The 27,634-nt window shown below is 57.9% G+C and overlaps 8 protein-coding genes across 8 annotated transcripts; 1 reads left to right on the forward strand and 7 right to left on the reverse strand.

Moving 5' to 3' along the window:
• Positions 1-165: 165 nt before the first annotated feature.
• On the reverse strand, positions 166-1,783 carry INS49_011767 (uncharacterized protein; the record flags this gene model as incomplete). Its single annotated transcript, XM_043172477.1, has 5 exons — positions 166-351; positions 439-622; positions 787-1,199; positions 1,338-1,458; positions 1,581-1,783. The coding sequence occupies 5 exons, from the start codon at positions 1,781-1,783 to the stop codon at positions 166-168; spliced, it is 1,107 nt and encodes a 368-aa protein (XP_043024222.1).
• A 765-nt stretch (positions 1,784-2,548) lies between these two features.
• On the reverse strand, positions 2,549-8,827 carry INS49_011768 (uncharacterized protein; the record flags this gene model as incomplete). The annotated part of the gene is made up of 3 exons (XM_043172478.1): positions 2,549-3,210; positions 3,269-4,289; positions 4,352-8,827. The coding sequence occupies 3 exons, from the start codon at positions 8,825-8,827 to the stop codon at positions 2,549-2,551; spliced, it is 6,159 nt and encodes a 2,052-aa protein (XP_043024223.1).
• Positions 8,828-10,684: 1,857 nt separating this feature from the next.
• On the reverse strand, positions 10,685-12,780 carry INS49_011769 (uncharacterized protein; the record flags this gene model as incomplete). Its single annotated transcript, XM_043172479.1, has 3 exons — positions 10,685-11,173; positions 11,364-12,488; positions 12,676-12,780. 3 exons carry the CDS (start codon positions 12,778-12,780, stop codon positions 10,685-10,687), a joined length of 1,719 nt encoding a protein of 572 aa, XP_043024224.1.
• A 1,008-nt stretch (positions 12,781-13,788) lies between these two features.
• On the reverse strand, positions 13,789-15,672 carry INS49_011770 (uncharacterized protein; the record flags this gene model as incomplete). The annotated part of the gene is made up of 3 exons (XM_043172480.1): positions 13,789-14,627; positions 14,693-14,853; positions 14,945-15,672. The coding sequence occupies 3 exons, from the start codon at positions 15,670-15,672 to the stop codon at positions 13,789-13,791; spliced, it is 1,728 nt and encodes a 575-aa protein (XP_043024225.1).
• Positions 15,673-20,929: 5,257 nt separating this feature from the next.
• INS49_011771 (uncharacterized protein) lies at positions 20,930-21,244 on the reverse strand (the record flags this gene model as incomplete). Its single annotated transcript, XM_043172481.1, has 2 exons — positions 20,930-21,066; positions 21,148-21,244. The coding sequence occupies 2 exons, from the start codon at positions 21,242-21,244 to the stop codon at positions 20,930-20,932; spliced, it is 234 nt and encodes a 77-aa protein (XP_043024226.1).
• Positions 21,245-21,817: 573 nt separating this feature from the next.
• On the reverse strand, positions 21,818-24,088 carry INS49_011772 (uncharacterized protein; the record flags this gene model as incomplete). Its single annotated transcript, XM_043172482.1, has 6 exons — positions 21,818-22,373; positions 22,502-22,666; positions 22,741-23,319; positions 23,525-23,582; positions 23,635-23,740; positions 23,975-24,088. 6 exons carry the CDS (start codon positions 24,086-24,088, stop codon positions 21,818-21,820), a joined length of 1,578 nt encoding a protein of 525 aa, XP_043024227.1.
• Positions 24,089-25,009: 921 nt separating this feature from the next.
• On the forward strand, positions 25,010-26,111 carry INS49_011773 (uncharacterized protein; the record flags this gene model as incomplete). The annotated part of the gene is made up of 4 exons (XM_043172483.1): positions 25,010-25,336; positions 25,489-25,655; positions 25,728-25,818; positions 25,911-26,111. 4 exons carry the CDS (start codon positions 25,010-25,012, stop codon positions 26,109-26,111), a joined length of 786 nt encoding a protein of 261 aa, XP_043024228.1.
• Positions 26,112-26,525: 414 nt separating this feature from the next.
• Positions 26,526-27,618, reverse strand: INS49_011774 (uncharacterized protein; the record flags this gene model as incomplete). Its single annotated transcript, XM_043172484.1, has 2 exons — positions 26,526-27,401; positions 27,469-27,618. 2 exons carry the CDS (start codon positions 27,616-27,618, stop codon positions 26,526-26,528), a joined length of 1,026 nt encoding a protein of 341 aa, XP_043024229.1.
• Positions 27,619-27,634: the final 16 nt, after the last annotated feature.

The following is a 27,634-nucleotide window of genomic DNA, read 5'->3' on the forward strand; positions in this document are numbered from 1 at the left end:
AGACGGCATCAGGATACGGATATACTTTGGCGTATTGTGATCAAGATACGGTTGGATTTGCATGGGCTCAGGCGTTCAGAGTTGAATATGGTTAGGGAGTCAGGCAGACGATGGGCGAGCTCGATTGGAGCAGCCCGGCGGCACGATGTGGCCTGAGACTCCATATTATTCAGTGGTAGCTACTGCCGCCGACCCTACCGCTTGGCCTGCCTGGCCTGGCTGAGGGAGATCCCCCAAGGTAGGGTCAATAGCTGTAAAATATGCAGGCTCATAAAACAGGTGATTGGGCATGTCCTCAAGCTCTGGAAAGACAATGCGGAATATCCTCTTCCACTTTTCGACCTCGTCGCCCTGTGTGTAAGCAAAGAGTCAGCATGGGCCGTGTTGGCAGCGCAGGTTGGGCGCGTCACAGCGGAGGGCTCGCTCTCTGACCCGTACCTGGCCTATCCTCCGTAGCTTCTCCTTCTGTTCTTCATCGACGCCCTCGGGCACCACCCACTCGCGCAGCGGGCAAGGCTCTTGCGCCCTGTGGTGCAAGACAAGCGCCGTGTTGTCGTCGAAGTGATCCATACAGCGGTTACACCTAAACGTGGGGACGGAATGCTGCCGCACGACATGGTCTCTGTCCCAGGGCGGCAGTCAGATAGGGGTGGAAGTTGAGGTGGGTATGATGTTTTCTTTCTTTCTCTCCCTCGTTCTTTCTACTTTTCCCCGGCGGGGGGGGGGGGGGGGCAAAGGTGGGGAGGGGGGATGGGAAGGGGGTGGCCGCTGCCGCGGTCTACGCACCTTGCATCACGAGCTGTGGGCCAGGCGCTCTGGCAGTAGGGGTGGCTCATGTATCGCTGAGGGTTGGCCGCGAAGTAGGGACATTTCAGCATGAGCGGGCGTTCCTGCTGCAGAGCCTCCGTGGGCTGCAAGTCAGTGGCGGCTTGAGGCTGGCTCTGGCGCGGCTGCTCGCCGACTGCTGCGTCGGCGAAGGCATACTGAGGCTGGTCCTGGGCGGAGAGCGGTGGTTCCGGGAGCTGCAGGTCGGGCCGTTTGCCTTTGTAGCCTGGCCTCCTGGCCCGGGCGTGATTTGCTCTGGAAAGCTGGCGGCTGATGGTGGACACGGTGACGCTGAGATCGTACTCGGTCTGCAGGAAGTCCTTGATGTCCTTCAGCTGGAGGTCGGGGTTCTCGTCGAGGAGGGCGATGACTCTCTGGACCGAACCGGCTCAGGTTAGCAGGCGGTAGATGGTTGCTAAACCCCACCACCACCACCATCACACCGTCACGACGGTCACCACGGCTGACCGCGGCGACCACGACGGCGAGCCGGTGGCGGATGCGAGACCAACCTCGAGCTGCCACTCGTGGAGCTTCTCTGCGCCTTTGACATTCCTCTCGGGGCTCAGGTGGCCAAGGGTCCTGAGCTGCTTCCTCCGACGGCTGATGGTGCGTTCGTCGACCTTCAAAATGCTGGTGGACAGTCAGCCACCCGTACGGCCTTTCCAAACAATTAATTGTTGGTGGGCGCTGCTGATGCATGCTGGAAACTGAGATGAGAGTGCCTCGAAAGCCTTGAAAGAGACAGGACCTACCGGGCAATATCGCAGTTGGTCAGCTTGGGCGCCTGCAGGAGGTGAAGCAGGACGTTTTTCTCGTCCTTGTCGAGACGCCGACTGTTGGACTTGGGCATCGTGTCGCCTCTGCCCTCTCTCTTCTTTGCAGACGGGTCGTCTGCTGGTTGCGAAGTGACGTGCCCCAGTCCGGCGCGTTTGCAATGCAACTGACTTGTGACCATGGGCTGACTAAGCAGACAGGTGCCGTCGCTTGCGGGCGAGTATCGCATCTCCCCCATCTGCCAGCATCTTCCTATGAATTTCCGACGTACAGACGCGCACTCTTTGACACCTGGGCATATAACTGCGTTTATGAATCGGCAGGTGAGAGCATGCAGGTGCCTCCCACTCGAGCCAGTCCTGTCAGCGGCATAAGGCCCCGGCCAAGCAAGGCAGGAGAAAACAAAAGCGTGTTGGTGGTATCTTGGTGAAAATCGACGACGACGATTATATACAGCATAAATTATACATCCCGTGCCCCTCCTTCCCGCCTGGCAGCTCCTGCCGGGTCTGTGGTATGTAGGTACCTTGCGCTTCTGTCTATCCAGCTTCGTCCCCGACTTTCCTGAACGCCTCGTCCCAACCGCGCGCAATCAAAAAGGGCAAGCTGCCGAGATGACAAGTCGCCCTCGAACAGTATTAGGCTGTTGTTTTTTTTTTTTTTAAAAAAAAAAAAAAAAAAAATTTAGACAGAAGAAAAAAGTAAGGAAGGAAAAGTACCAAAGGAGTCAACAGACTTTGCGCCCTGGTAATTTGGTTGGGGCAAGCATAGCAGTAACGGTCTACCGCTTGAGCCCAGAGCCATGACGGGCCAAGTGTGCCAAAGAAGCTGGTGCGCTGGAGAGGAGCGTTGGACGGTGTCTTGAGACCGGGCCAACTGCTTGCACAATTCAGGTTCTTCGCCAGTGCGACACTGCCGGCCGTCTCTGAGTTGTTGCTCCCCCGGCTCACTCCTCGTCAAGGGCACCCATGGCCCCGTTACTTCTGCCCGTCTTCTTGCCAAGCCTGAGCAGGCTGAGCCTCTTCTTCATGCCCCCTAGCTTAGGCGTTCCAGCACCATCGAGCCTCTCCCGTTCCTTATCAAGAGAGTCCACTGGCGTGCTCGCGAGGATGCGCGTGTCATAGCTCCCGTGACTGCCAGAGTCCGTCACCCAATCGCCGGCCTCTGTTCCTGACCGTGACACCGGCCCGTTGGATTGCTGGCTCCCGTTGGTCGCGCTGCCTGGGATGCCGACGCCAGGTCGCTGGTTTTCGTACGACGGCGCGCGGAAGAAGCTCCTCCTGTGGCTGTCGGCACCTTTGCTTTCGCCCCGACTGCTCCCCGCCTCGCTCCTGTCGGCCTGCTCGCCGTTTACTGGCGTCCGTGGCTGCTGAGGCGGCTCCCTTTTGCGGCCGCCGAGGAAGCTCAGCCGCGCGCCACGGCCCTGGCGCAGGGATACCGGCTGCACTGTAGACACTTCAGCTGCCCCGTTGGCTGACACGGTGCTGAACTGGTGCTGGTGCTTTGGTGTCGTCGGTGTTGCCATGGACGGGGAGGGCAGTGGGTTGTCCCGGGCTGGTTGCTGAGGTGTGAACGCCGCAATCTCCGCCGCAAAGGTCGCTTCGAAGCCTAGAATCGTGTTAGCCTACTTCAAATACCGGCCCGGGGAGACACCGAGCCGACTCACATCTCTGCAAATCCCCATGGTGGTTCAAGAGGATTTGGTTGGAGCTCTTGGCGAATGTGGCGAGGCATCTTTTGATCATGATCGCGTGGTCGATCAGGGCCATCTTGATCGCATTCTCCTGTGCATCCAACTCGGGTGGCTGATCCAGCATCTGGTCCTCCAATGCCTCCAAGTCTTCTGCGTCATCGGCCTGTGAGGCTGTGTCCCCAGTCGGCTGCGCCCCGGGCACCAGTCGACGGTAACACACGACGCTGTTCTCCGAGTCTGGGTTGACGCTGATGCTGATTGCATCCACGAGTAGCTGCGCGACGTCGTCGCTCCTGTCGCCATCGACAATCTTCTTCTCAACCGCCGTCATCTCTTGCGTCTTGCGCACAATGCGTTCCAGCGCCGCCTCCTTGGCTCCGAGGCGGATCTCCTCAGCGCCAACGATCTCGCTGCGGCGCAGTATGGTGGGGAAAGGCTCGGCTGTCGTATACACGACCTTTTCGGCAAAATGCTCCTCGACCGCGCCGCTGGTGCTTCTCTTTATCGAGATGGAGAACCGCTGAGGATGTGCAGAGATAATGTAGTCCCGAGTGATCTGCGGGACCCTAGCCCGCTGGAAAACGTGGTGGGCAAGGTCGCGGTGGGGACTGACGGACGAAATGACCAGGAATTGCCCTTCCACATCGTCAATGTTCTCGCTGGTCACTATCTGCGCCGAAGGATACTGCTCTTGTATGCGATCTGTAAAGCCAGATGCCCGCTCGTTCGGCCAGCCCTCATAGATGTACTCCTTGTCGCGCACGCTTGCAGGGAAACCGAGGCCCCTCAAGACCACCTTGTAGTACTTCGGTACAAGCTTTTCGCTGTTAGCAATCGTCTCGTAGATCGTGGCGACGGCCCGCTGCGTCCTCGCCAGTTTAGCAAAATCGAACACGTTCGACTCGTACTGGGCCTCGAGTTCCTTGTAGGCGGCGAGCGCACTGCTCCATGCTTCCCCGTCCTCGAAATACTTGATCATATCGAAGTAGATGCGCTCTTTTCGTTCGAATTGTGTTTGAGCAGGGTATTCTGGGTCGTGGCGGGAATGGACTTGACTGGATCCCAGTCATACAGATCAGCGTGCAGGCGCAGAGCCAGGCCTGCTTCTGTGAAGTTCCTCGCCCCAGCCTGCAGCTCTGCCAGCTGGTGGACGTAGCGCACAAAAATCTCTTCTTTCTGCATGTCCCGCAGGAACTCCATCAGGCGCAGGCGGTTGATGAGGTTTGAAGCCTCGCCAGAACCATCCCCACTGTGTACTGCAACAAGTAGGTCCAAGAACTCGTCGACGGTTGCCATGAGATCGCGGATCCCCGCGTATAGGGGTTCGTCGGGGACCTCGGCCAGGGGCTCAAATCGATCGAGAACCTCGCCAACGAAGAGTTTCTGGAGTATGCTCTCGGTGAGGGGCTTTGACTTGAAATATGCGTCCAGGCTGTCGATTATTTCGGTCTGAATGACGGACAGATCCTCACTCAGCGTCCACTCACTCACAATCATCGTCTGCAGGACCTCAACCGCCATTTTCCTAAGACCTTCGTGCACACTTAGGCAAAGCTCCACGATTGGAGCGACGAGTGTTGGCACGTATTGGACTTGGTAGCCGCCCATTCTACTTAAGCCGTAACGCTGCTTCTCATCAGGGCTCGTGTCCCAGCCGATAGCCTCCCACGTCCTTCTCAAGAGATCTGACCCATGCTCGCGGACGTCTCCCGCGATCTTCCAGACGGCACGTCTCTTCTGCTCTGGGAAAGTCTCGAGAGCGAGTGACGGGCTCCCAACCAACTTCAACAGGGTTGTGAAGAAGACCTTCCATAATTCCGTGTTGAAGGACTCTGCCTCGTCCGGGTGCGGCAGGAAGGTATCCAGCAAGATGCTCGAGAGGTATTGTAGGGTTCGCATGGCCGACTTGTGGTGGTAAATGTGGACGCTAAGCCAATCGGGCGGGAAAGCCTCGCCTTGTAAGATGCTCATGTGGACGTGAAGGGTGTTTTCCAGCACCACGCTCAAATCATCGTCGGTCAGCTCCAGCTGCATCCCGCTCGGTGAGCTCGCCAGGGCCGAGAGAACGGCCGACAGCTCGATGAGAGCTTCTTCGACTACCATCTTGTCCTTGGTAGGCTTCGAGGGGAACGGGTATGATGTCGGGAACAACAGCGACAGCCCGACCTTGGGACGCTGAGGCACCGCCTGGATGCAAAGATATGAATCAATGAGCTTGGGTATATAATCTGGGATCTCTGGGCCGAGGTGATCAACTTGGCTGGCTAGGATAGAGCAGCAAAGACGGACTTGGTCTTTCCACACATCGGTCACTTCTTCGGTGTGACCCCAGTGAGGGGAGATCCATCTGACGGTGTTGGCGCTCAGAGCAGACCTCTGCTCAGGATGCGAGAATATGTCTAATTTCGCGTAGTTGATGATCAAAACCAGCTTGTAGAGGACCAGCTTGCCTTTGACGAACGAGCAGGAGTCCATGAAATCGATGGCTATGTGCAGGATCTCCTCGTTTGTCAGCAGCCCCGAGAGCTCTGGTAGCCACGTGTGGAAGTGTTGGACTGCCAACGTCTGGCTGCCAACAAGCACGGGCGCAGAGCTGCGCATCATCGAGTCGAGGGCCTTGAAGATGCTGCGCAGGTGGCGAGTGAATCCCGGGTTGTTGCTGGTGATACCGATCCCCGCTTCCTTCTCCTTTTGTTGGCCACGGCCATGAGTGATGAATTTGAGTATGTGGCGGACAACCTTGAAAGTGGCCCTCAACTTCCTTGCCGTTTCTGGTTCGGTGGGCTTCTGCAGTAGCCTCGTGAATGACCTAACCAGGCAAGGTGTAGCGAACGGATAGTTGAACTTTGTTTCCGCATATTGGTCAACCAGAGGCGCAATATTGAAACGTCTGTCGTGAGTGATGTCCAGCACCCGAACCAGAGCACTGAAAACAAGATCCTCGAATTCGTCATTGCCTGCCCATTCGACAAGGATACCGAACAGCGAGTCAAGGATGTCGTCTAGGAGTTTGACAATCTCGATCTCATCGACGAAGATGAGTTCTTTCAACAGGCCGGGGATCTCGGCCCGTGGCCGTTCTCTCCACTTTAGCAGGGCCAGCACCACACGATCCTGAGAGTACCGCGTACTACAGAGATACGACTCCAGCCGCAGGATCGCGATCGGGCCCGTGACGTCTGCCGAGTGCCCTTTTGCGGTCGGTGGCAGCGACAGGTAGCCACCCTTGCCCACTGGGCCAGGCTGTGCCGACGAGGTAAATTCGTCGAGCTTGTACAGGAGCAAGCCGTGTATTCCGTCCCTGATGAAGGCGTGCTGGTCCCACAGAGGCAAGTAGGCCACAGCGAAAGGGGCGTTGGGCATGTTGGCCAGAAACATTACCAGGTGAGCGACCGGGACATCTTCGTCCTTCAACACCAAGCGTAAAGTCTGCCTCCAAGGCTCACCTGGCTCTGCGGCAAGCGACTTCCAAGTGTCGAGGCCGTCGGAGTTTGATGAGGGATATATGCACCCACCAATCTGCTCACCGCTTGAGTTTCGCACCTCCAGGGTTACTTGGACGTTATTCCCTGGCAGGTTGGCGGGCATGGAGCTTGCACTGCCGCCGTACCGTGACAGCAGCGTCTGCTTGGAGAGGATCGCCTCGTCGATGGTGATATAGATGTCCGACCTGGGTTTTGTGGGAGCCCCAGAGAAACCCATTTTTCTGGTCTTGGTGGTTCCGGACAGCAGCGTCGGCGTGGCCTTTATGAGGACATCGGAGTCTGGGTGGTTAAAGGCCTTCAGGTGCAGCTGGAGTCGCTCTGCAGTTTTCGACTTCTCGTATTGCCCGGACTTGCTGTCGACGATCTCCCTGATCAAGGGGTCCCATTCGTCTCCATTCTCTCTGTCAGAAACGAACCTCGCCGACGGAGACCAGATGTCAAGCACCTGCTCAACCTCCTCGTCTTGCCTCAGGATGGCATTAAGTCTTAGACACCCCACGCCCGCGAGTCGGTCTGCTGTCATGGTTGATGTCCCATCGCCAGACGAGTGTGAGGCTTTTGAGCTGGCAGTCCCCGGGGGTTGCGATCCTTCTCTGCTCTCTGCACCGCCAGAGAACGGCCTCTCCTCAGCCCTCTCGTCGACTTTGGCCATAGGCGAGCCCCTGGAAAGGGCCGACCTCGTGCTCTTCCCAGCCCACATCAGACTCCTCCGCACGGACTTGTTGCCGCTAGAAAGTGGCGGCCGGGTGCCATCCTTTGACAGTGACCCGGCCTCTCTCGAGAACGAGCCAGACCTCGAGCTCGGCTTTCCGGTCACGATCTGCTCTGCAACGCGGACCGTCACCACCAGATATGTCTCTGACTCCACCGAGGGCGCCGTGCCCGTGTCCTGGGGTGATAGATCGGCGAAAAGCGTCCGCATGCGTGCGTGTGCGTTCTTGCCCAGGCTGCCCATGGCGCCACCGGCGGGAATCTCGATGATGTAGGGCTCCGAGAGCTGGGCGGGCAGACCGCCGAGGGGCCGTCTAACGAGATGAAGCACGAGAGTCATCGACTCGTTGAGGGAGCCGGCGACGCTTCGCACGTCGACCAGCAGGTGGTGCAGAGACGTGGACTCCACCACAGGGCGGGGCGGCTCATCGAGCAAGCTCATGACGGACTGCAGCTTGGTCACCTCGACCACGGAGTCGTCGGCGGTCAGCACCCGGCCCTTTTCCTTGGGATCGCGCACAATGACCTCCCCGCCGCAAAGCTTGTTGACGCGCACGAGGTCCCAAACGGTCCTCTCGCGCAGACGTCTGTACTCCCACGCCGTAAGGACGTTGTGCAGAAACTGCTCTCGCGCAAAGTAGAGGGCGGTAACGAGCTGGCCGAGGTTCTCGAGCTTGGGATACTGGCGCGACAGCAGAAGCTCGTGCAAGTTTGTAGAATGCCACTCGCGGAGACAGGAAGCGATCTCGTCGATCAAAGGCTCCGAGACAGAGGTAGGCGTCTCGTCGCCGATCTTCAACATTGGCACCGGAGCCTGTGGGCGGGGGGCGTCGGGATCCCTTTGCACGGGGACGGACAGGGTGCCGTGTGTGCCATTTGGCAAGTCTTTTGCCCATTTCTTTGGCCGGCCGCCGTCACTGACGGGGCTGAGGGCCGGGGCCAGCTCGCCATCGTTTCTGTGGCGCTTGTTTACGTCGCCCGTGACGCCACTTTTTGCAGAGTCGGCGCCCGGGTCGCCAGCTTGCACGAAGCTGTCGGCGTCGGGGTTGCCTTCCGGGTCGTCTGTCTCGCCGAGGACCTCACGGATCTCGACGCAGCTCCTGGGGAAGATGCCATTGTAGATCCTGGCCTCGAGGGTCTGTCCCTTGACCGAGGTCAAGCCAGCGACCAGCGAGGGTTGTGCGACCAGGTACCCGCGCAGCCAGCTCCCGTCAGGGGTTTCCTCGATGATGTAGAGCTCGTCGCCAATCTCGAGTGGTAGGTCCTCGGGCTCCTGGGGGGCGAAGGGGAAGGTCGCGATGGCGAAGGCGATGCGAGGCAGGGGTTGCCAGGGCATTTTGGTCTGGAGCACATGAAGCTGGAGAGGACGGGGGCGACTGTCGGGGCAAGCCTGTGCAGGCCGAGGCGGCCACAGCCGCTCGAGGCTCGCGGGTCAGAGGAGGAGGAAGGCTGCTTGGGCGGACCAGACGTCGTGAGGGCAGCTCCGCTGTGGGTGTGGCTGGCACAAGCTCGAGGATGGGCCCCGGTGGGTGGCACTGGCTGGGAGGTGAGGGCGCGATAAGCCAGTCGAAGTGGCTACTGGAGGTGGATGCGGGAGGGATTGCCAGGTGGACTGGACTGTGTTGCCGTGTGCGCAGCCGGCTCACGTACGGGTGCGGTGCGGTGCGGTGCGGTGCGTGTCTTTGACAGGCGTCTCCACTCTGCTCAGGCGTCGACGATGGCAGCGGCCGGAAAAGAACAAGGGTCTCGGAGCAGGATTTCGGACGGTTCGTGAAGTTCGGTTTCCTCGAGTCCTGTCTGAGGACGAGCAAACGGCATGGCCGAACGGGCAGGTGGAGATCCAGGGTATCGCCAGGCCGAATATGCAAGGATGCGATTGTGCAGATAGGTACACAGCAGAGACGCGGAGGCGTTATTGGCGTTGGCGACGGCGACGGCGACGTGGACGTGGACGTGGTTGATCTGGGCACGCTGTTGCGCTAGGAGGAGGTGGTCGCGGCGGCGAAGCTCTGCAGCGAAGCTGGTAGACCACCTACTGCTACTGCATAGGCCAAGGTCCTGCGGGCAGGGAGGAGACAATACGGGCCTTGGCTCTCCAAATCTTCATCGATTGATCTTTACCTAGGTAGACGACTCTGCACGACTGCTGCTACGCGGTGACAGTGCACCACATAGAGTAGCAGAGCCATTGGAGGACCAAGAGGCATGATCCGTGCGCGCCCTCAATCCAACCGCCCCCACCTCGCCCATCCAGGCCGTTTTACCCCTGGAACTAGGACTAAACGGCTAGCCCAACGTCCACCATTCACGTTCCGCTCCCAACCTAGCAACCCACACACCCTTGTGTCCTCGCGTGTTTTTGCGCCTGTGCTTTGCTGTGCTCACGGCTGTCACCACCCCGGGCCTGCACGCCACTCATTACACGGTACCTGGGCAATTCACTCTAGCGGACTTGTAGGCCAGACAGACTGGGCAGTCCACCAGCCTCTTTCTTTTCTCTTCTTCTTCTTCTTCTTTTTTTTTTTTTGGCTTCTTCTTTTTTTGGAACGTCGTTCCTTTTTCTTTCTTTGACGCCACTTGGGGCAGAGGGCCAGGACCATTGAACTTAGTGGCCACAGCCCAAATTGCCTGTCGGGGCCGATGTGGAGTAGCCCGACGCTGAACACGGTCCGTCTAGCCCACAGTAGATAGAGACTATCTCTACTGCCCTTACTTTAGACTCCCTCTGTTATTACACCACAAGATACCTAGGTAGTCTCCAGGAGCAGCAGTGTCGTCGTGTCGCCTTTGAACACTGATCGCCGCTGACGGAAAGGACCAATCTCGTGGCAATGCAGGGCCGGGTCCCTTCACGAGCCTCATGTTGGCCGAGGCTCAAGCTTCACTGGGCTTGTCATGGCGCTCCTTGTCGTCTCATCGCATCTCATCTCGTGCACTCCGGAAGTTTTCAACATCGGGATCCATTACTACCTAGGTAGTGTACACTCGAGTACCTTGTCCCAACCCACCCACATGATCAGCACTGCAGTGGCGGGGCTCGACCTGCGTTGGCCCTTGACCACATGTCTTCCTCTCTTTTCTTAAAAACGAAAAGAGACAAGTGTCAACAAGAGCAGCAAAGGATGCAGTGCAACTGCGGCAGTGTCGCCAGGCTGTTCATTAACGGTAAATAGGTCATTTAGTCATGGCGGGCTCACACAGCTATGGCCATTGCTATGGCAACCACTACGAGCATACTCCAGGAGCGGCCCACCGTGACAGAGGCTCCTGAGGTCTCACCACTCCCTGGCGAAGCCGTCGCGTCGGCCACAAGCTGGAGAAGAACACCCTCCGCCGCGGTCAGGTGAAAGCTGACCGCGCCTCCCTCGCCCACCTGAATAACTTCCTCGTCGGCATCGCCTTCCACTCGACCTCCCGTCGCCGGGTCGAACGTCACGCCCGACACGCTCACCGAGCTCTTGGCATTCGTGCCGGGGCCCTGCAGCCTGGTGATGCTGATGTTCTGGCCCGCCGTCCAGGACGACGTCACGGTCATGTTGTAACTCGGCCTCGTCCCGTTGCTGAAGTCGGTCCCGTCCGTGGTGCTCAGCGTCGACGGGTTCGACAGGCCTTCTGTGCCGTTCCATACGCCCATGTCGAGGAACACGAGCTTCGCGAGATCCTCGCCCCGGTAGACAGCATACTAAGGACACCCTGACGTTAGCTATCGCATAGTGTAGTATAGTTGGAGACAAAGGCTGTGCCTGTAGGCCGGATGTCCTGTTCGCTCCGGGCTCTGTAGATCACTCGCTTGAGGGCTTTCTCTGCAGAGCACCTGTCGCCAACAAGATAATCTGCGGGCGGTCAGTCACAATAATGGGGTCGTTGCTTACGCCACTAAGGTCACTCGAGTTTGCACCCGGCAGTGCCGCAATTCCATACGACTCATCCTCTGCCAACCCCTCCACCACCTTGGCGACAAAATAGTGACCGTAGAAGGGGGCACGGATCCCAGACGACAAGGTCTCGTTGTTCAGCTCGTACGACCAAGGCGTGAACGCCGAGTACTGCGACTGGGCGCCAAGGTGGAAGTAGACCTTGGGCATCCCAATGCTAGCGGCCATGAGCACGTAGTCCACAGCCCAGAGCGCGGCTCCAAAAGTGTCACTGATCCCACTTCGCCCGCCGCAGCTGACACTGTTGGTCTCGCCAAAGACGAGTGACGTGTTGCCCGCATCTGCTGCAGCGACCTGGGGCACAAATTGCGACACGTTGAGCCACAGCGTGGTATGGTTGCTCAACAGGTCCAGGCGCATCCTCAGCCAGCGCTCCGTGTCGCACGTCGACTGCGGGTAGAGGTGGACCGAGTAGGACTCCACAACCTTGTGCTCCGTGTCGACCAGCCCTCCTCGGGTCAGGTTGACGATGTCGAAATCGTCGATCTCGTCCTGCTGGTCTGGCACCCACGGCGGGTCCGCAAACACCGCGGCTTGGAACTTAGGTGCGGAACCGCCGGCCTCGGCGTACCACGAAGCGTCCATTATGCTCGCGGTGAGGTTGTTGAACTGCGTTATGTACTCGGCTACTCCCCAGCTCTCAGATCGCCAGCCCTTGTCGATGTAATGGTCTATCTCGTTGCCGAGCTCGAACATCACCAGCTTTTCCCCCAGGGCATCCCACACGGCGCTGGCCTGTTCTTGGGTGTTGGCCCAGCTGCTGGAGTTGTCCGCGAGATTGAGGCAGTAAATCACCTCCGTGCCCTCTGGGAAATAATCGGCAAATGTTGAGAACCAGGAGGCTGTGATATTAAATTGCGTGCTGGGCTTGGTCCTCTCGAGAGAGGTAACATTTCCGGGCAGGCTGTCCACAATGTATGTCTGATCGCTCGTCGTGCCTCCGATCCGAATAGGTGTGGCCTTGCCTGTCAAGTTCGAGATGCCATGAAGTAGGGTGGCCATCAGACTGCTGTTGGTGAATGAATCCAACCAGACGGGCTCAACCGAGTACGCGAGAGCATCCTTATAGCATGTTAGTTACTGGTTCTGCTTTCAGCTTCACGAAGATTAAACCCGGGTAAGGCTCTCGAAGGCGGTGGTCCCTGACGGTCCTGTCACCAAAAGGCCATCCGACCATGGGATCTGCCACGGACAACGAGACAACGAGGCACGGGAAGGGGAGGGGGGAGTTGGCTGCCGAGTCACTCACACGACCGAGAGCCCGCGTGGATAGGTTCGCGGGCACCTCGACACTGCTCGTATGAGCCATAGCAGACCCGGCGCCGGCCAGGATCAAGAGTGAGGATAGACCCATTGCGGGTGTTGATGTTGGGGCCGTCTGCCTTCGCCAAGCCCTCATTCACACTCTGTCCGGTTCTGCGACGCTCGGTACTTCAGACGAGCGGCCCTGCTGGATTGTCTTGAGCCACGCACCGCGGGACGAAAGTTGTGCATTCATCCTCGATATATACATGTATCCTTTGGTCCTCGGTCCGTTGCGGCCCGTAGGAAGCGACGAGACTTAAGCGCAGGCGTTCATGCGGGGAAAATCTGGGGTTGAGGCAGGGGGTAGGGTCGTGGGCTGCCTTACCCTCGGGGTAAGTATCGCCGCGAGGATGATGTGAAAACCTGGTAGCGCTCAGTAGACCCAGAGCAACCTCGAGCCACATGCAGAATAGGCCTTGCCACACACCCTGGCCATCGTATGACGCGTAACCCTGACGCCCACAAGGTGGTGCTGCCAACGGTAGCTGGAGGAACGCGAGACACGCATGCCTCAAACCAGTACTGAGCCAGAAGACAGAACAGTTCGCGTACAATTAGGCTGAATACAGATAAAGCTTTCCAAGGCGAGGCAGGCGTGAGGATGCCAGGCATTACGGCGTTAGCGGACGAACCACTACATACAAACGGGGCAGCAGGGAAGCAGGCGAGGCATTCATTGATTATCATAATTTCATTTTTGCGGCAGACCAGCATATTGCATTGTATCTTCCAGCGCGCCCGAAAGCCAGTCCTCGCGGTTCCTATAGCTTTATATTCAGATACACCGGCACCGCGTCTACCTGACAACGGCCACTGGGACTCGACCACTGACACGAGATGGACGATGAGCGTTATCCCGAGCCGATGCCAAACCTTTTACCCATGACCAACCAAGTACCCAGAGAACCCCCAGCGCCATTGAATAAAACTTGTAGACCCTCATGACCTTGTCCATGTACAGTGAATGATGAAAAAGAAGAAGAGAAAAATTGGAGTGGCTATGATTGAAAGGTGAAATGTGACGACGGAAATGAGGGCGAGTTGAGCTGACCTCCGATCATGTGTCGGCTGTGAGCAGTTCAAGCCTCGCGCAAACGTGTTCCATGCTGTCTGACAGCCTCTGGAAACGAGCCATGGCGCGAGCAGCAGCCTCCTCCTCCTCGGTCGCGTCAACAAGCTCATAGCGGGCGAGCATCTTCTCAGACTCGACGCCGCCGAAGAGGTCATGTTGCACGAGGCCGCCCAAGTCGAGCTCGGCCACCGTCTTCTCCTCGGAGCTCACTGTGGCCGAAGAGCCATGGTAGAGCGCGAAATCAGGGTCATTTTCGAATTGCTCGTCCACGACGACCGGCGACTCGGGAGCCTTTGGTGCGCTAAGTTTCTCCTCGACTGCCATTGGGCGCTCGATGACGGGCATCTCAACCTTCTCGTCGTGCTCGGACTCAAACGTCTCGCCGACAAAGTTGGTCGACTTGCCGGCAAGAACAGATGCGTCAATGAGCGGCTCAGGGGTCTCGAGAACAGCGTAAACCTGGGGCTGGTAGCTGTAGGCATCGGCGTCAACTCCGACCATGGCAAAGTCCATGTTCTGCTCCGGGAGCATGGCAAGGCCGATTTGTTGGCGCTGGACCTGCTGGTGGGCAGCGTAAGGGTTCACATCCTTTGGGGCTTGGCGGGCGTCTTGCCTCTGGTCAACCTGAGGGGCCGGCTGGGACGCAGGGGCGGGGTTTGTGCTGAGTCGCTCAAGAAAGTCCGAGAAGGAGGGTGACGAGAGAAGCATGCGGGTCAGATCTGACAGGCGCTTATTCTCGTCGATCAGGGCCCGGTTCTGAGCTCGCAGGTCACCGTTCTCAGTTACCTTGCCTGCTATCTCGCTTTCAAGCTGGGTGATGTATTCTGAAGCATGTTAGCAATGGAGTAGAAACCATGCGGACATGGTGGGCGACAAGAATGAGGCTTACCCTTTCTCCTGGACCTGAAGGCGCGGGCGGAGACCTTGTTGCGCAGCTGGCGTCGCTCCTTGCTACTCAGCTTCTTGCCCTCCTCGCTTGCCAGCCTCTCATCCTCGTCCATGTCGTCCTCGTCCTTCCTGGCGCGGGGGAGGTTCATCAGTGGCGCGTTGCTTTGGGAGTCAGGGCCTGAGGACTTGGCGCGCATGGAGTTGAGGAGCTGGGTGATCTTCTGCTCGACGATGGGGTCGGTGGGCTGGGCACCACCCTTGGGGCGCTGTTGCCCTGGACTGCTGGGTAGCACGCTGCTGTTGCTGTTGTGCGATGATTTGCTGCTGCTGCCTCTGCTGGGCCTGGGCCTTGGCCAGGGCGGCTTGCTGGTGCATGCCGGGCCAGACGCGACCGACGTTGCTCTGGTTGGGCACTCCCGGAGGCGAAGGCAGGCCGTGGTCCTCGTGTCCGCCGATGGCGTTGGGGTTGACTGTCGACTCGCCGAAGAAGAGGCTCTGGTCGGCGGCAGAGGGCGAATCAAAGTCCACGTCCATGGTTGCCTGGGCCGGGGAGGCGTTGAAGTCGAAGCCGTCGTTCATATTTGCGAAGTAAGCGTCGATGTCGAACTGCTGGTAGCCGGAGGCGATCTGGGCGTTGTTCTGGTTGACCTGCAGGGTGTTGGCCAGGGCGCCGGGGACGATGCCGGTCTGCTGCTTGTAGAGGTCGTACTGGTGGCTTGGGCCGGTGAGAGGCTGGGCCGATGAGGCGGAGAGCAGCGAGCCCTGTGTGGTCTGGACGGTGGCCGGAACGGGCCTGGCGAAGGGGGTGAGGTTCTTGGAGGCGGCGGGCGACAGCGAGGGCGAGTGCGAGTGTGAGTGCGAGTGGTACTGGGCGACGGTGTCGTCGTAGCCAGACAGGTCCAGCATGGAGTCGACGAGCGGATCAACGGCGCCAGGCTGCGAGGCAGCTGGGCTCTGTGATTTGATGTGTTGTGTGGACATGCTCTCTTATGTCTCTTTTCTGACCCCCTGATGCCAACCCACGCGGACGATCTCGTCTTCCTATCGGAGATTTGGCGATGTGGTGACTAGACGCGTCGGGTCAGGCTGGAGATGCGACGTCGCAGCGTGTGGAGGCACGGGCGATCGATCGGGTTGTTTGGTTGGGTGGATCGGGTACGTGAGTGGTGAGTGAGCGGGTTGAGTGTGTGTAAGAGAGGGTAGTTGATGGGCTCTGAACTGGTGATGGAGGATGTTGGATGAAATAGGACAGGCAGTGGTTGATGTCGATGGAGCTGGGAGGATAGAGTCAGATATGAAACGGGTTCGCAGGCCAGAGGAGGAGGAGGAGAGGAAGGGACGGGCGCGGAGTGGGAGATTGGGGGGTTATCTTTGAGTGGGTGCCTGTGCTGCCGACGAGCCAGGATGCCAGGATGCGGAGGTGCCAGGAAGGGCGTCGGTGGAAGGTGGGCGCAGCGGGATGGGATGTGGATTCGGGGGGAGGGGCAGGGGTCAGGCAACTGGCAAGCAGCGACTGGGAAGGGGAGCACCTCGGGAGGGCGGGAGGCCAGGAGGGCCCAATGCCAAAAGCGACAGGGAATCTGGTCCCGGTCCAGGGAGAGGACGCGCGTCCTTCGTACCCTTGGTCACCCACTTTGATGCCCGACGGACCAATCAGCCTGCGCCCCACCAGCTCGCCTCCTCGACTGTCGACTGTCCTGAAGGCCTGCGGTCGGTCTGTCTGTCCGTGTCAGAGTCTTTCTCAAAAGAACAGGACAGCACAGGTTGAATCAGGTCCCATTACAGCACAAGAACTAACCGTCCGTTCCCATTCCAGCCAGATTACATCCAAGGTAGGACGGACATTGAAGACAGCGAAACAAGCTGTAGGCCTGAGGCGCAAGGCTGCTTGCTGTCTCCTGGCCGAGTGAGGAGCAGGCTAGCAGCTTTTGTCGTTTCACCGGCATGATGACGACGACGCTACCGTGTAAGTATACACACGGATATAACACACACACAACACACACACACACACACACACACAATACATACACACACCAGAGAGGATCCTGCATGATTACTACACTCTGGACTGTGTACTGTGGTACAACACACATAGAAATTGTCGCTGAGTCGAGCTGTGCCGTGCCCACAACATTCAAGCATCCGCCATCCAGGAAGACGCTGCGGTGTGATAGCAACAGGGCGGGATCGCAGAGGCCTGAGCCCATCTTCTATTGCGCAATCTCCGGCGCCATCGGCCGTATCCACAACAAGGCTGACAGGAATTCTTCCAGTCAGTCAGTACGCTTCCGCAGTGTCAGAGTGTAGTGTATATGCTGGTCAATCGCTCTCCCATCCCCCCCCCCCAATCCAGCTCCATCGTACCTCCGACTGAGTCCATGGGTCACCCATCCTGCTACCTCTCCAGGGAATGCCCAGTCCCGGCACTGCAGTTCTTCTCCCGCACAGCCAGACAGCAGGATCACTGGCACCGCTTGTGGGCGGCAGTCCCGTTTGTTCTGGTGAGCTGCCAGGCACAGCCTCCACAGCCCGTTGCTGTGTGCTCCAGCCTGTCCAGTATCCGTGTACAGAGCACTATGTGGAATGTCACGCTATTCCGTCCCTTCCCCTGGTCCCCCGGCAGATGTCTTCCCCATCACTCACTCTGGCCAAGCTTTTCGCCCCTTCTTTTGCTGGCGGAGACCTGCCTCGAGTCCATCTGAACATGCCACACGATCCATGCGCGATATCTTCAATGCTCTCGTCCAGCGTGCATCAGCCACCAGACACTCCACCAGGCGGCAGCTCATGCTAGGTTCCATTCATCCAGCATCAGAACACATCGGACCTTGTGCTTGTTTCCTTGGCAGCGAACGGACCAGCCTCGGCCTGCTGCTGCTGCTCTGCTGCTGACTGCCACTGGAGGGAGGACGGGAGAACCACAATGATACATGCGACAGCAGGAGAAACTGGACAGGAAACCTCAGACGCCGGCCTCAGGCCTCAGGAGGCGAAAGAACTGGGCCCGGCACTCAGCATAACCAGCCGCGGGTCCATCTCCGAGCCTTCGGAGGTTGAAAGCGGAGCCCCTCGGGCAATGCAGCTGGACAGGGGGCTGGCTCTAGGTCTCTGCGCCCTCTCAGCCTCACGAGCTCCCCTCGAAACATTTCACCACGGCACCCTACCACAGCACCGCGGTAATTCTTGTGCATGGCATGGCCATGCCGCCCTCGGAAACAAATCCCCACAAGGCGAGAGCGGCTACCTGCCCGGACAGGAAACTCATGAGTTTCAGCCCCTTTTTTTTTTGTCCTTTCTTCTTCTTTCCCTCGTCTACCGGGTACACAGTATGCTCGGTTGCAACCCCCCAGACTTCGAGAACCATAGCATGGTGCTTCTGACGAGGGCCACCTTGCTGTATATGCGCATCATGCGAGGCAGCGTGCTGTATACCCAGTGAGTCCAGGGTACCATTGCCTCCGTCAATCCTCGGTCCCACATAGCACTACCGGTTCAACGTCTACACACTGGGGTTCCGCAATATTCTCATCGGCCAGCCAGGATTCGAGCCTTTGCCACGGACCGTGTCCTTTAGTGACCGTTGCTTCTCATGCCGGTCAAATCAACTATCTCAGGCGCCAGGTCGGTCTGTGTCATGACGACGGCGTCCGGCGGGTGCTCGTGTCTGCATAGGGAAGGCGTATCTGACGGGCGTGCTTGCATGTGTTCGCTTCGAATTGCGCAACAAATGTGACTTGATTGAGCCAAATAGATAGTAGCTGTGCCATTTTGACCAAGAAACAACTGCCCGTGGTCGGGTGGTGAGCATGGTGCGCCGTCGATCTCATCAGATCTGCCCATGTGGCCATCCCGAGGAGCAGAGTGGGTTCTCCTGCATTCCGCTCGGGTGGAGCAGGACAAGTTCGAGCTCGGTCCAGAGTTTTGGGACGATCGTTGAGCTACCATAGCTCAAGCGTCGGGTTGTGGGCGGAGACAACCACGGATGGGCGAGGTTTTATTTTTACTCACCACAGCCTGACAGTTTCCTGACCAGTCTCTCAGTTCGGAAAACCTCCTTTTCTTGTTTTTCCTTCTCTTTACTCTCTGGTTTTTTCCTGGACCCCAATGCTCCAAGGAACATGTGTCGCCCACTTCACGGCGGAACATGCTCGATCAGGATAACGGCCGGCAGAATCATTTCGCCTTGCAGTATATGCAGACACACCTCATGCTGTGTGGGGGGATGTCGCCTGCGAGCTCCGGGCTTGTTCGCAGCGGGCGACAGTCACGCACCCAGACAGCGCGACACCATCTGGGATTCGGCCCGGGCGTCCACAAAGTCCCGGTGTCTACTCTGGGCCCGAACCTGGGCCCGAACGTCCAAGAGACGGTCACACGAGCCTTGCCTACTAAGCCCTAGCACCACATTACCGAAGTCTTGACCAGCCACGGGGACGGCAGGAGTGACAGTGACATCATCCCGTGGCTCAGCGAACCTTCTTTTGGTGGTATACGAGCTGTTGAATTACATGTGTGAAGACCTCGGTACGCCTCCAGCCCAGCAGAGCAGAAGGGTGGGATCGCCCAAATGCTGTGGCTTCGGCCCCAAGGCCCCCAGCGTTTTCAGCTGGTGCGGGATAACTCGAGACTCCCCGAAAGTTCCGATGCTGACCGGCTGGCCGACCGACCGACTGACCGGCCCTGCAAGACTTGCCAGCATAGCCAGCAGCATCGGCAAAACAACCGCTCGATCGGGTGGGGAAGAAGTCCAACAGGATGGCCGAAGTCCGTGTAGGCAGTGCAGTCGAGCCTGCGCTGGCATCCAAAGTTATTCGTCTAGCCCCCGGTTGTTGTTGAAGAAGAGATGCGTGGTGCTGCAACGGGATGGTCTGGGAGGCCGCCTAGACTAGACAAGCCAGACAAGCTGAGCCGCAGCGGACTGTGGACAGGAATGCTGCATGTCCGCCCGTGGTCTTCTTGCGCCAATTGGCCACGGCTGTGCCTCCCTGGCATCTGCAGGCCCGGACGGCTAGCTCACCTAGTCCACATTGAGGATGGCGTCGATGGCGCTTACGTATGCATACGCACTCCCTCGTTCCATATGTTTGGTTCCACACGGCTGCAACGGGCTATTCGCCTTTGGTACTCGACAGCTTCTAGAACACGCACTTGAGCTCCTGAAGTAAGTATCTCAATGCGCCTGTCGACGTCTCGTTCTACCCTGGCATTCCCGCCTATACCGGGCCATCATATCGTCCTTAAGACGTGATAGCCGAGCTGGGTGCCGTCGCCATCTCAACATCACGCACACCCTCGTGCGTGGCAGGTGTCGATGCAGCCCCGTCGGGGGGGGGGGGGGGGGGGGGGGGTGAGCAACCCCGGCGAGCCATTCAACACCAACGGTGCTATTCATAGATGAAACAAAACATACCAGACGGGCTGCTCTCACTCTGCTGCTGGTCAGAAGAGCAGGTAAAAGTGGGCGGTGTGTCAGTGCCTGTCCGGTGCGATGGTCCGACAGGTCAACAGACGTTTGTGGTCTCAACTTCCCAACTCTACGCCCCACTGACTGGATGCCGTGCCCGCAAGCCTGGCCCACCCCTCGACGCAGGCAGTGGACGGCCTGCCAAAATCATCCAACAACTCCTCCTCATTGTCCGACCAACCTCTCACCGGCCTGGAACATGCGCACCTCGGGCGTTTGGGGGCCGGCTGTGCTCCGCACGTTCGAGAGATGCCTGTCTGTCACGGCACGCTGGGAGAAGACTGCAACTGTATCAAGAATTATGACAACGGATATTCTCACGGGAAGAAACGGATGGTACACAGATACGTTATTACACCCCCTACTACACCCACAACCAACACGCCCACACCCCACACGCCCACGCCCTATTAACATACACAAGCCCAATTCACATATATAATTTACACACTCAGTATGTTGTACTCGTACTTGATTTATATATTGTATACAAGTATGAGTGTGTAAATTAGGTGTGGGTGTGGGTGTGGGTGCTATGCTCTGATTTGGTAAGGGAATATTATTAAAGAGGTACCTGTGTATCATCCGTTTTCTTCTGTGCGAAGATCTGTTCTCAATCTTATTCAAATCTGCTATATCGCCGACGCCTTAACATGCCAGCTCTTTTCGGCTCTAACTGCTGTGTTCGTCTATACTACAACCACCAAACGCCTTGCTCAACAGGAGGGGAAAGGAGACACAGAGAGAGGGGGGGGGTGGGGGAGTGGGTCTCTACTGCGGCACAAGAACTGCTCTGAAATGAACCTCGCCGCGGTCCAACTTGTTCATGGCCTCTGTGATGCCCTCCTCGGTCATGGGATAAGTCTGGACGACGGGCTTGATGCGATGCAGGGCCGCAAACTCGAGCACTATTGGAAGAAGGTATCATGTCAGCGGGCAGATCAAGACGCGTCAAGCTTTGGGTCCTACGACAGGTGAGTTCCACTTACTGTCCTTGTGCATCTGCCTCGCGGCCACAACGGAGCCCTGGACCGTGATGCCGCTGGCAAGCATTGCCATGCCCTTGAACACAGTGAAGGTAGGCATGACTGCGGGTGTATGGGTATTACGTTGAGATGGTACCGTATTGAGATGCTATTGGGTTGGGGAGGGGAGGGGGGCGGGTTCTAACGAGTCTAGAACGGACCAAGCAAGTATAGTCTTTGTACTCAAGTGAAGATTCTCTACACAACCACGCCTTCCAGGGGGATCCTCAGGAACGAGAACACCGGGCTCCCTTTATATGTGTATCTCCACAGCCCAGCGTGCCATGTCCATGCCTCCCGCGGGGCGCTACGGCCATGACTAGAGAACTAGCCAGTCACCGTGCAATGCCGATGACGTTCTCGAAGGGGGTGGAAGAGAGAACGGAAGGGAAGGGAAGAGAGAAAAAAATCTCATCTGGCAAACCCCATTGTTTGAAGGGGACTCCGGTATCGTGGGCAGGAGTCGCGGGGATTGCTGGGGATGGGAGCCAGCCCGGTGCAAGACGAGGCCTAGTCTCGTCCTCTGTCGAGACGTCATTAGTGGGCCCTTTTGCAGGTTTGAAGGAGCCCTGGCTGGCCCGGCCAAGGACGAAGCCGAGAGTCTGCGATGGCGGCAAGGAGCCCATCGCAGCCCTCAACCTTGGTGTTCTCTGACCTCGTCCTTCGGCGTCAACGGCCAGTCCCCGTCAAACGCCGAAGCACGACACGCGGAACCACCCGTCACCGGCTGCACTCGAGCCTCGCGCCGCCCGTGCAGAGGCTCAGCGACGCCTCGCCCCCCTTGTTTGCAAAATCCAGCGTCGCATTGAGCGAGCTCACCCGCAGCCTCAACATCTCGGCGCTCTTCCTCGCTGCGCAGCCCACCAGCGGCACCACCCCCTTCAGCTGGCTGAACTCGACTCCGGCTGACGGCCCAGGCCCCGTTGTGATCTCGAGCGTCTGAGCCCGGTCCTTGATCTTCCACTCGCCCTCGTACGCCGCCCCATCCCGCAGACGGCGCCGACGGGGTCGGGCCCAGGGCCGCAAAGGGCGCGTTGCTGCTGAATGGACCACCCGGAGGCCCTCCCCCCAGGGGACTGTCGAGCATTTCCGAGATGGCGCAGATCATGGGCCCGCAGAGGTCACCGCCATAGTTTGAGTTGGTCATGCACGCCATCGCATGGATGACAATCTCGTCCCCGGCCTCCACCCTGCTGGGCAAAGGAAACGACGCAGCATGCCAGCATCTACGCGCGACAAGTCGGCAACCTTCTCAACCCGGTGACTCGCCTTTGCCTGATTTCAGTCCTGGGGCCAGAGGTGGTGGGCTTATACGTACCGGTATCCCTCGTTGCCGCCCGAGTGCGAGATGCGCACGAGCCTCTCGTCCCCGGGAAACCCATCCTCGCCGTCCAAGAACTCAACCTGGAACCCACAGTAGTAAGCGTCGCCTTCGTGGGCCAGCTCCGGCCGCTTCTTGAAGATTTGCTGGGCCACGTCCGGTCTGATCCAACGTGTTCCCGTGCAGCTTCACTGCGGACGCTGTGCCCAGGGCTGTGCGCGCCACCCCCAAGAGACCCTTTAAGGTCGAGCGATGTCGTCCACAGGCCAGCTGCGCCCTGCTCCGGGTATACGTGGAAGCTCTGCCCGTCCTCAAGAGGGTAGGTGCCATTCTGGTAGGCCGTCGCGTAGTTCTCTTCGGACTGCTGAAGGGCCACCGCGTCGCAGTAGAAGGACCTTGTCATTCCAAGCGGATCGAGGACCTTTTCTTTCATCAGCAACGCGTACGAGGCAAAGCCCTGGTCACGAGCGATATTCTCCAGCATGGCCTGCAGAACTGTCGAGCCCCCGCCAGAATACTCGCGCTGCACACCGCAAATGCCGTGCACATACACCGGCGGGCTGTTGGCGCTGCCTAGCCCTCCCTGGAGAACCTCGGCCGACGTCTTGATGTGGTCGCCCTGGGGCGAGTAGCCCATGAAGCCGGACGCCGTTGTTCCAGCAGTGTGGGATAGAAGCTGGGTGATGGTCACCCTGTCTAGCAACTGGGCAGAAACATCCTCAGGCACGCCTCTGCGCACGGAATTTTGCAGGATTATGTCATACGCCGCTTTGCCGAGGTTTGTCTTGACAGGTTCATCCAACGACTTGATAATCCTGCCCATCATGTTAGCAAGACATGGCCAAGCCGCTGCCCAACCCACGTCGTAACTCTTTGCTTTGGAGATGCAGCGAATACTGCACGACTACATCGTGGATCGAGTCTCGTGTGACAACCCGGCTCGCGTGTCGGCTCGAGGTGCTTCAGGCCAACAGCAGTACACTGGGCTAGGGCGGAGGAGTGTGCGAGAGAGATACGGACCCTTCGCTGTAAAAATGTAGGATGGCCAGGCTCTGGAAGGCCTTGGAAACGGAGCAGGCTTGAAAGAGCGTGTTCTCGTCAGGGCAGGGCTCTCCGGGCAGCCTCCTTACCCCCCCATCCGGCATGGCGGATGTCCGGGGATGCCTGGGCAGCCGAATCGGAGCCATAGGTTGCGGTTGAGCGCGCTGCCGCAACAGTGGCGCCGGGGGTATTATACTGCTCAGGACTTTAATGTCAGCATTTAGCTCAGGCAGTATCGCCCCAGGATGTCAGTAGTGCATGTTCCTGAGGCTTCTGTTGTGGAACACTCTTCTCTGTCTGGCACATCCACAGAACATTGCTGACTGTGTCCTGTTGTATCTTCAAGAGGGGTTACGGTGGATACTCTCAAAATGAAATCAGATGGAATCATAACATTCGAAGGTGTCATAATGCGAGAAAGTCACATACCCAAGTCGATATGTCACCATCTGGACTGCCGTTCCCCTTCTCAGCACTCTCTCGGAATGCGAGGGGGGTGAGGGTCCGGGTGAGTTGCTTGTAGAATTCGCCTTGGTCAATCATGGTCACAATTGTGTGCTTCCTTAAGGGGATGGCCAGTCAACTGGTTGGCAGCAAGATGTGTTTTAAAGTATCTGCAGCGGGTGAGATGATGAAGCTGAAGAGTAGGACGGGCTGCTTCTAGCCCGAGCCTGTCGCCCTCACTTGGCACTGATAAGTGCATGCATAAGCAGCTAGCCACTTGTCCCACCTCGTACGCCGAGTGTACGTGACCACATTGGCAACCCAAATCGGGCATAACAAATTATCCCATAGCAGATTATCCTAAAGTGGACTATCCCATGGTGGATTATCCCACAGCGGATTACCCCATGGCAGGTTGTCCTATAGCAGGTTATCCTATAGCAGGTTATCCTACTGGAGGCTATCCCACAGGACGTTATCCTACTGGACTTTATCCCATTGAAGGTTATTCCATTGCAGGTGATCCCATAGTAGATTAACCCGGGAGAGGATGCCCTGTGAGAGGGTATATAATATGGGGTTATCCTGCCGGCGGTTATCCAATAGGACACATCTACGTTCTTAAGACGACTGTGATTGCAGGCTGGAGCTTTGCGAACTACAGGGTGATGAAGCTCTCGAGACAATCAGCGGTTCTTGCTCTGGGTAACATACCGTTCCTGTACAACAGTGACCCACCATCGCAACCTCACGCACACTCGTTTGTAAAGTGAGTAATGACAAGAAGACAAACATTGTCAGATGAGTAGGTCGAGTGAGCCACGGCTCTGGGCCCAGTAAACATATATTTAAGAACTTCCAGGACTTCAACCAAGTCTTTCCCTTTTTTTTTTTTTTTTTTTTCACTCAACAACTTCCTTTCCAAGGTCTCGACCACCAATTGATTGCTCATACAGACATATCTACCACTCAACAAAACAACATATACCCACTGGCACCATCAGGACCACACAGCCCACCATGAATACACCTGTTCTTCTCTTCCTGACCTTCCTGGCCTTGGTGGCTAACATGACCCTCGCCATTCCTACTAACCCTGGCAAGGTCTTCACGACTATTACCAGCGGTGTCGTCAACTCCGGCGTCGAGGGCACCCTTACCGAGTTGACCATCGCCCCGGAGAAGACTGGTGGCGGAATCGACTACAACGTTGAAGACATCCCCCTCGGCCCCGAGTTTATGACCTTCACCGTGGTCAACAAGCACACTGCGAACATCAGCACCACTCACGTGGTCGGCGAGGGTGCGCCAACTGCGGTGTCGGGACCTGTCGGTGCAGGAACCATGGTAAGCAGCTTCCGGACACAGTTCAAACCCTCTTAAGAACAAACATCTCCCACCTGTGGCCTGATTTACCCCCCCCCCCTACCCACCCCCCCGGGGATATTCGGATGAAGTTCGCTCCTCGGTAGTTTGATAGTTGACTCCTAATGCTTCAGGCGCCGAATGCATCATCATCCTTCGCTGTCCCGGTAAACTGGACCGGCAATGTGGCAGTGATTGATGCAGCATACTCCCTCACCGGGGACGTGTCTTTGATCGAGGGGAATTACGTGCAGACCTGGGACTCACAGATTGCGGTAATAGACGTTGACATCAGCTACGTGTGAGTGGCACTCTCCACGGCATACTTGTTTGTACCCGAGCTCCACTTTGTGCTGAAAGAACGCTGCCCCAGGAACGGCTTCACGCTGCCCATCGTCTGCTACTGCAATGGAACGCAGGTAACTGGTTGTATGAAAGACCTCTTCAGCCTGGGAGATTGCCCTGTAAGTCCAAAACCCGGCACATAGGCGGCTCCCAAAAGCATTGCCACGTCGGTGTGAAGCATTGAGTGCTAACAGCAATCCCTATTCCAAAGAAAATGGATGATCAAAACGCCTGTATCAACCCCGAGCGTGGCGACGACGTGACTAATACGGCGTCACCGTTTTTCCAGCCCTGCCAGGGACAAGCATACACGTTCCCCAACGATCACTCTGCCAATAGCTGGGGCGCTTGTCAATCCGGAGTCAGTTGCTGTGTCGGGATGGCCTGTGGCCCGGGAGAGTGGACCCCCTGATCAGGAAGGGACGCTTTTTGTGAAGACAGAGATTCGCACCTGTAACAGCAGAGGGTACACCGGTACATCAACTCACACCATAGCTGTAGCCAATCAAAGCACATCGACCAGGCCTGATTCGCCCACCTATACCCAACACCTACACACCCAAGTCAAACTATACATACAAACTGGGTATGTGAGTTGGGTGTATGTGAGTTGGGTGTATGGGTGTTGGGTGTATGGGTGTTGGGTGTGGGTGTTGGCAGCCTAGCAACTTGAACTCGGTGGGGGATTCAAGCTGCGGTCCATAGCCCCTTGCTTGGGCGCTTGGGCTTCGCATGCGTCAAGAGCAGGTAGAGCAATACCAGAGTCTGGATGGTTTTCCGTTGCTTTGTTGCCTCATGTTCCATGTCCTAACCCGCAGAGGATCGTTTAACGCAAGCGGCTCAGATCATTCTGCGCATCCTCTATCTGCCTCCGCGTTTCTCTATGGACTCTCGCGGCCTCCCTCAGGGCGCGCTCCCTCCTTGGATCGCCGGCACGGCCATCGACAGCAACGCCGTAGTCTTGAAGCTCAACCTGGGCAGTCCTCATCGCTTCCCGGAGCCTCAACTGGCCGTCTCGCAAGTGAACCGAATAATTCTCGAGAGCCTCGCGGACCTCAGGGCTGTAGACATTCTTTCTGACGTTCCACAAGGCAGTCTCCGCGTTGGCCTGGCCGAGCTGAGCCTCGAGGGAGACATCGGCGGCTCGGTGCTCGAGGGAGCGCGCAATGCCGCCGTGTTTGGCCTCGAGCGAGCGGATCAGCAGCACCAGAATCTCTGTCTGCTTCTGGAGCAGCTGATTGACGGCACCAGTCGCAGACAGGCGGGCGTCGGCCAACGAGTCGGACTGCCGTTGGAGGTCTGAAGACAGCTCGGCAATGCGACGCGCAAGCGACGGGACTTGCCGATGGATGAAGGAGGGATTCGTGGCCGGGAAAGCTGCCCGGGAGATCTGGACAGCCGAAGACTGGAGGTTGGAGGAGACGAGACTTGCAAGGTCCGGCACAAGCTCATCCAGGGAGGAAAGGGGGGGATTGGCCAGCAACAGTTGAAGGGTCTCGGCTGCGGGCTCCTCCGGACACGTGAGCAGCGGGGGGAGGAGCAGCAACAGGTCCAAAAGAGGCTCTGGTAGTTCCGATGGCCGCGGCACCGCCTTGGTCGCGGACTTTGCAGTTGACCGGGCAGGCTCAGGGGCCACGGCGGAGGAGACGGTCTGGGCTAGCAGATGGTGTTTGGCGGACACCAGGCGATGAGTGTCAAGTTCCTGAGCACCAGCCCGAGTTAACATCAGCACATGCAAGACTTGACAGTCGGGTTCGGTTGGAATGCACCTCGCGAACGGCACCCCTTTCCTTTGCGACGTGACTCTTGTCATCCTTTGTCGTGCCGTCAGGATTCAGTATCGCGGTGGTAAGAGTGCTGTACAGGGCTGCAAACTCGGGGTTGTTCTGCAGCACGGCCTCTTCAACTGGAGGCAGCATTGTGTGAAGAGCTGAA

The sequence above is a fragment of the Diaporthe citri genome (genome assembly GCF_014595645.1).
Source record: "Diaporthe citri strain NFHF-8-4 chromosome Unknown scaffold_5, whole genome shotgun sequence".
In the NCBI taxonomy this organism is placed as follows: domain Eukaryota; kingdom Fungi; phylum Ascomycota; class Sordariomycetes; order Diaporthales; family Diaporthaceae; genus Diaporthe; species Diaporthe citri.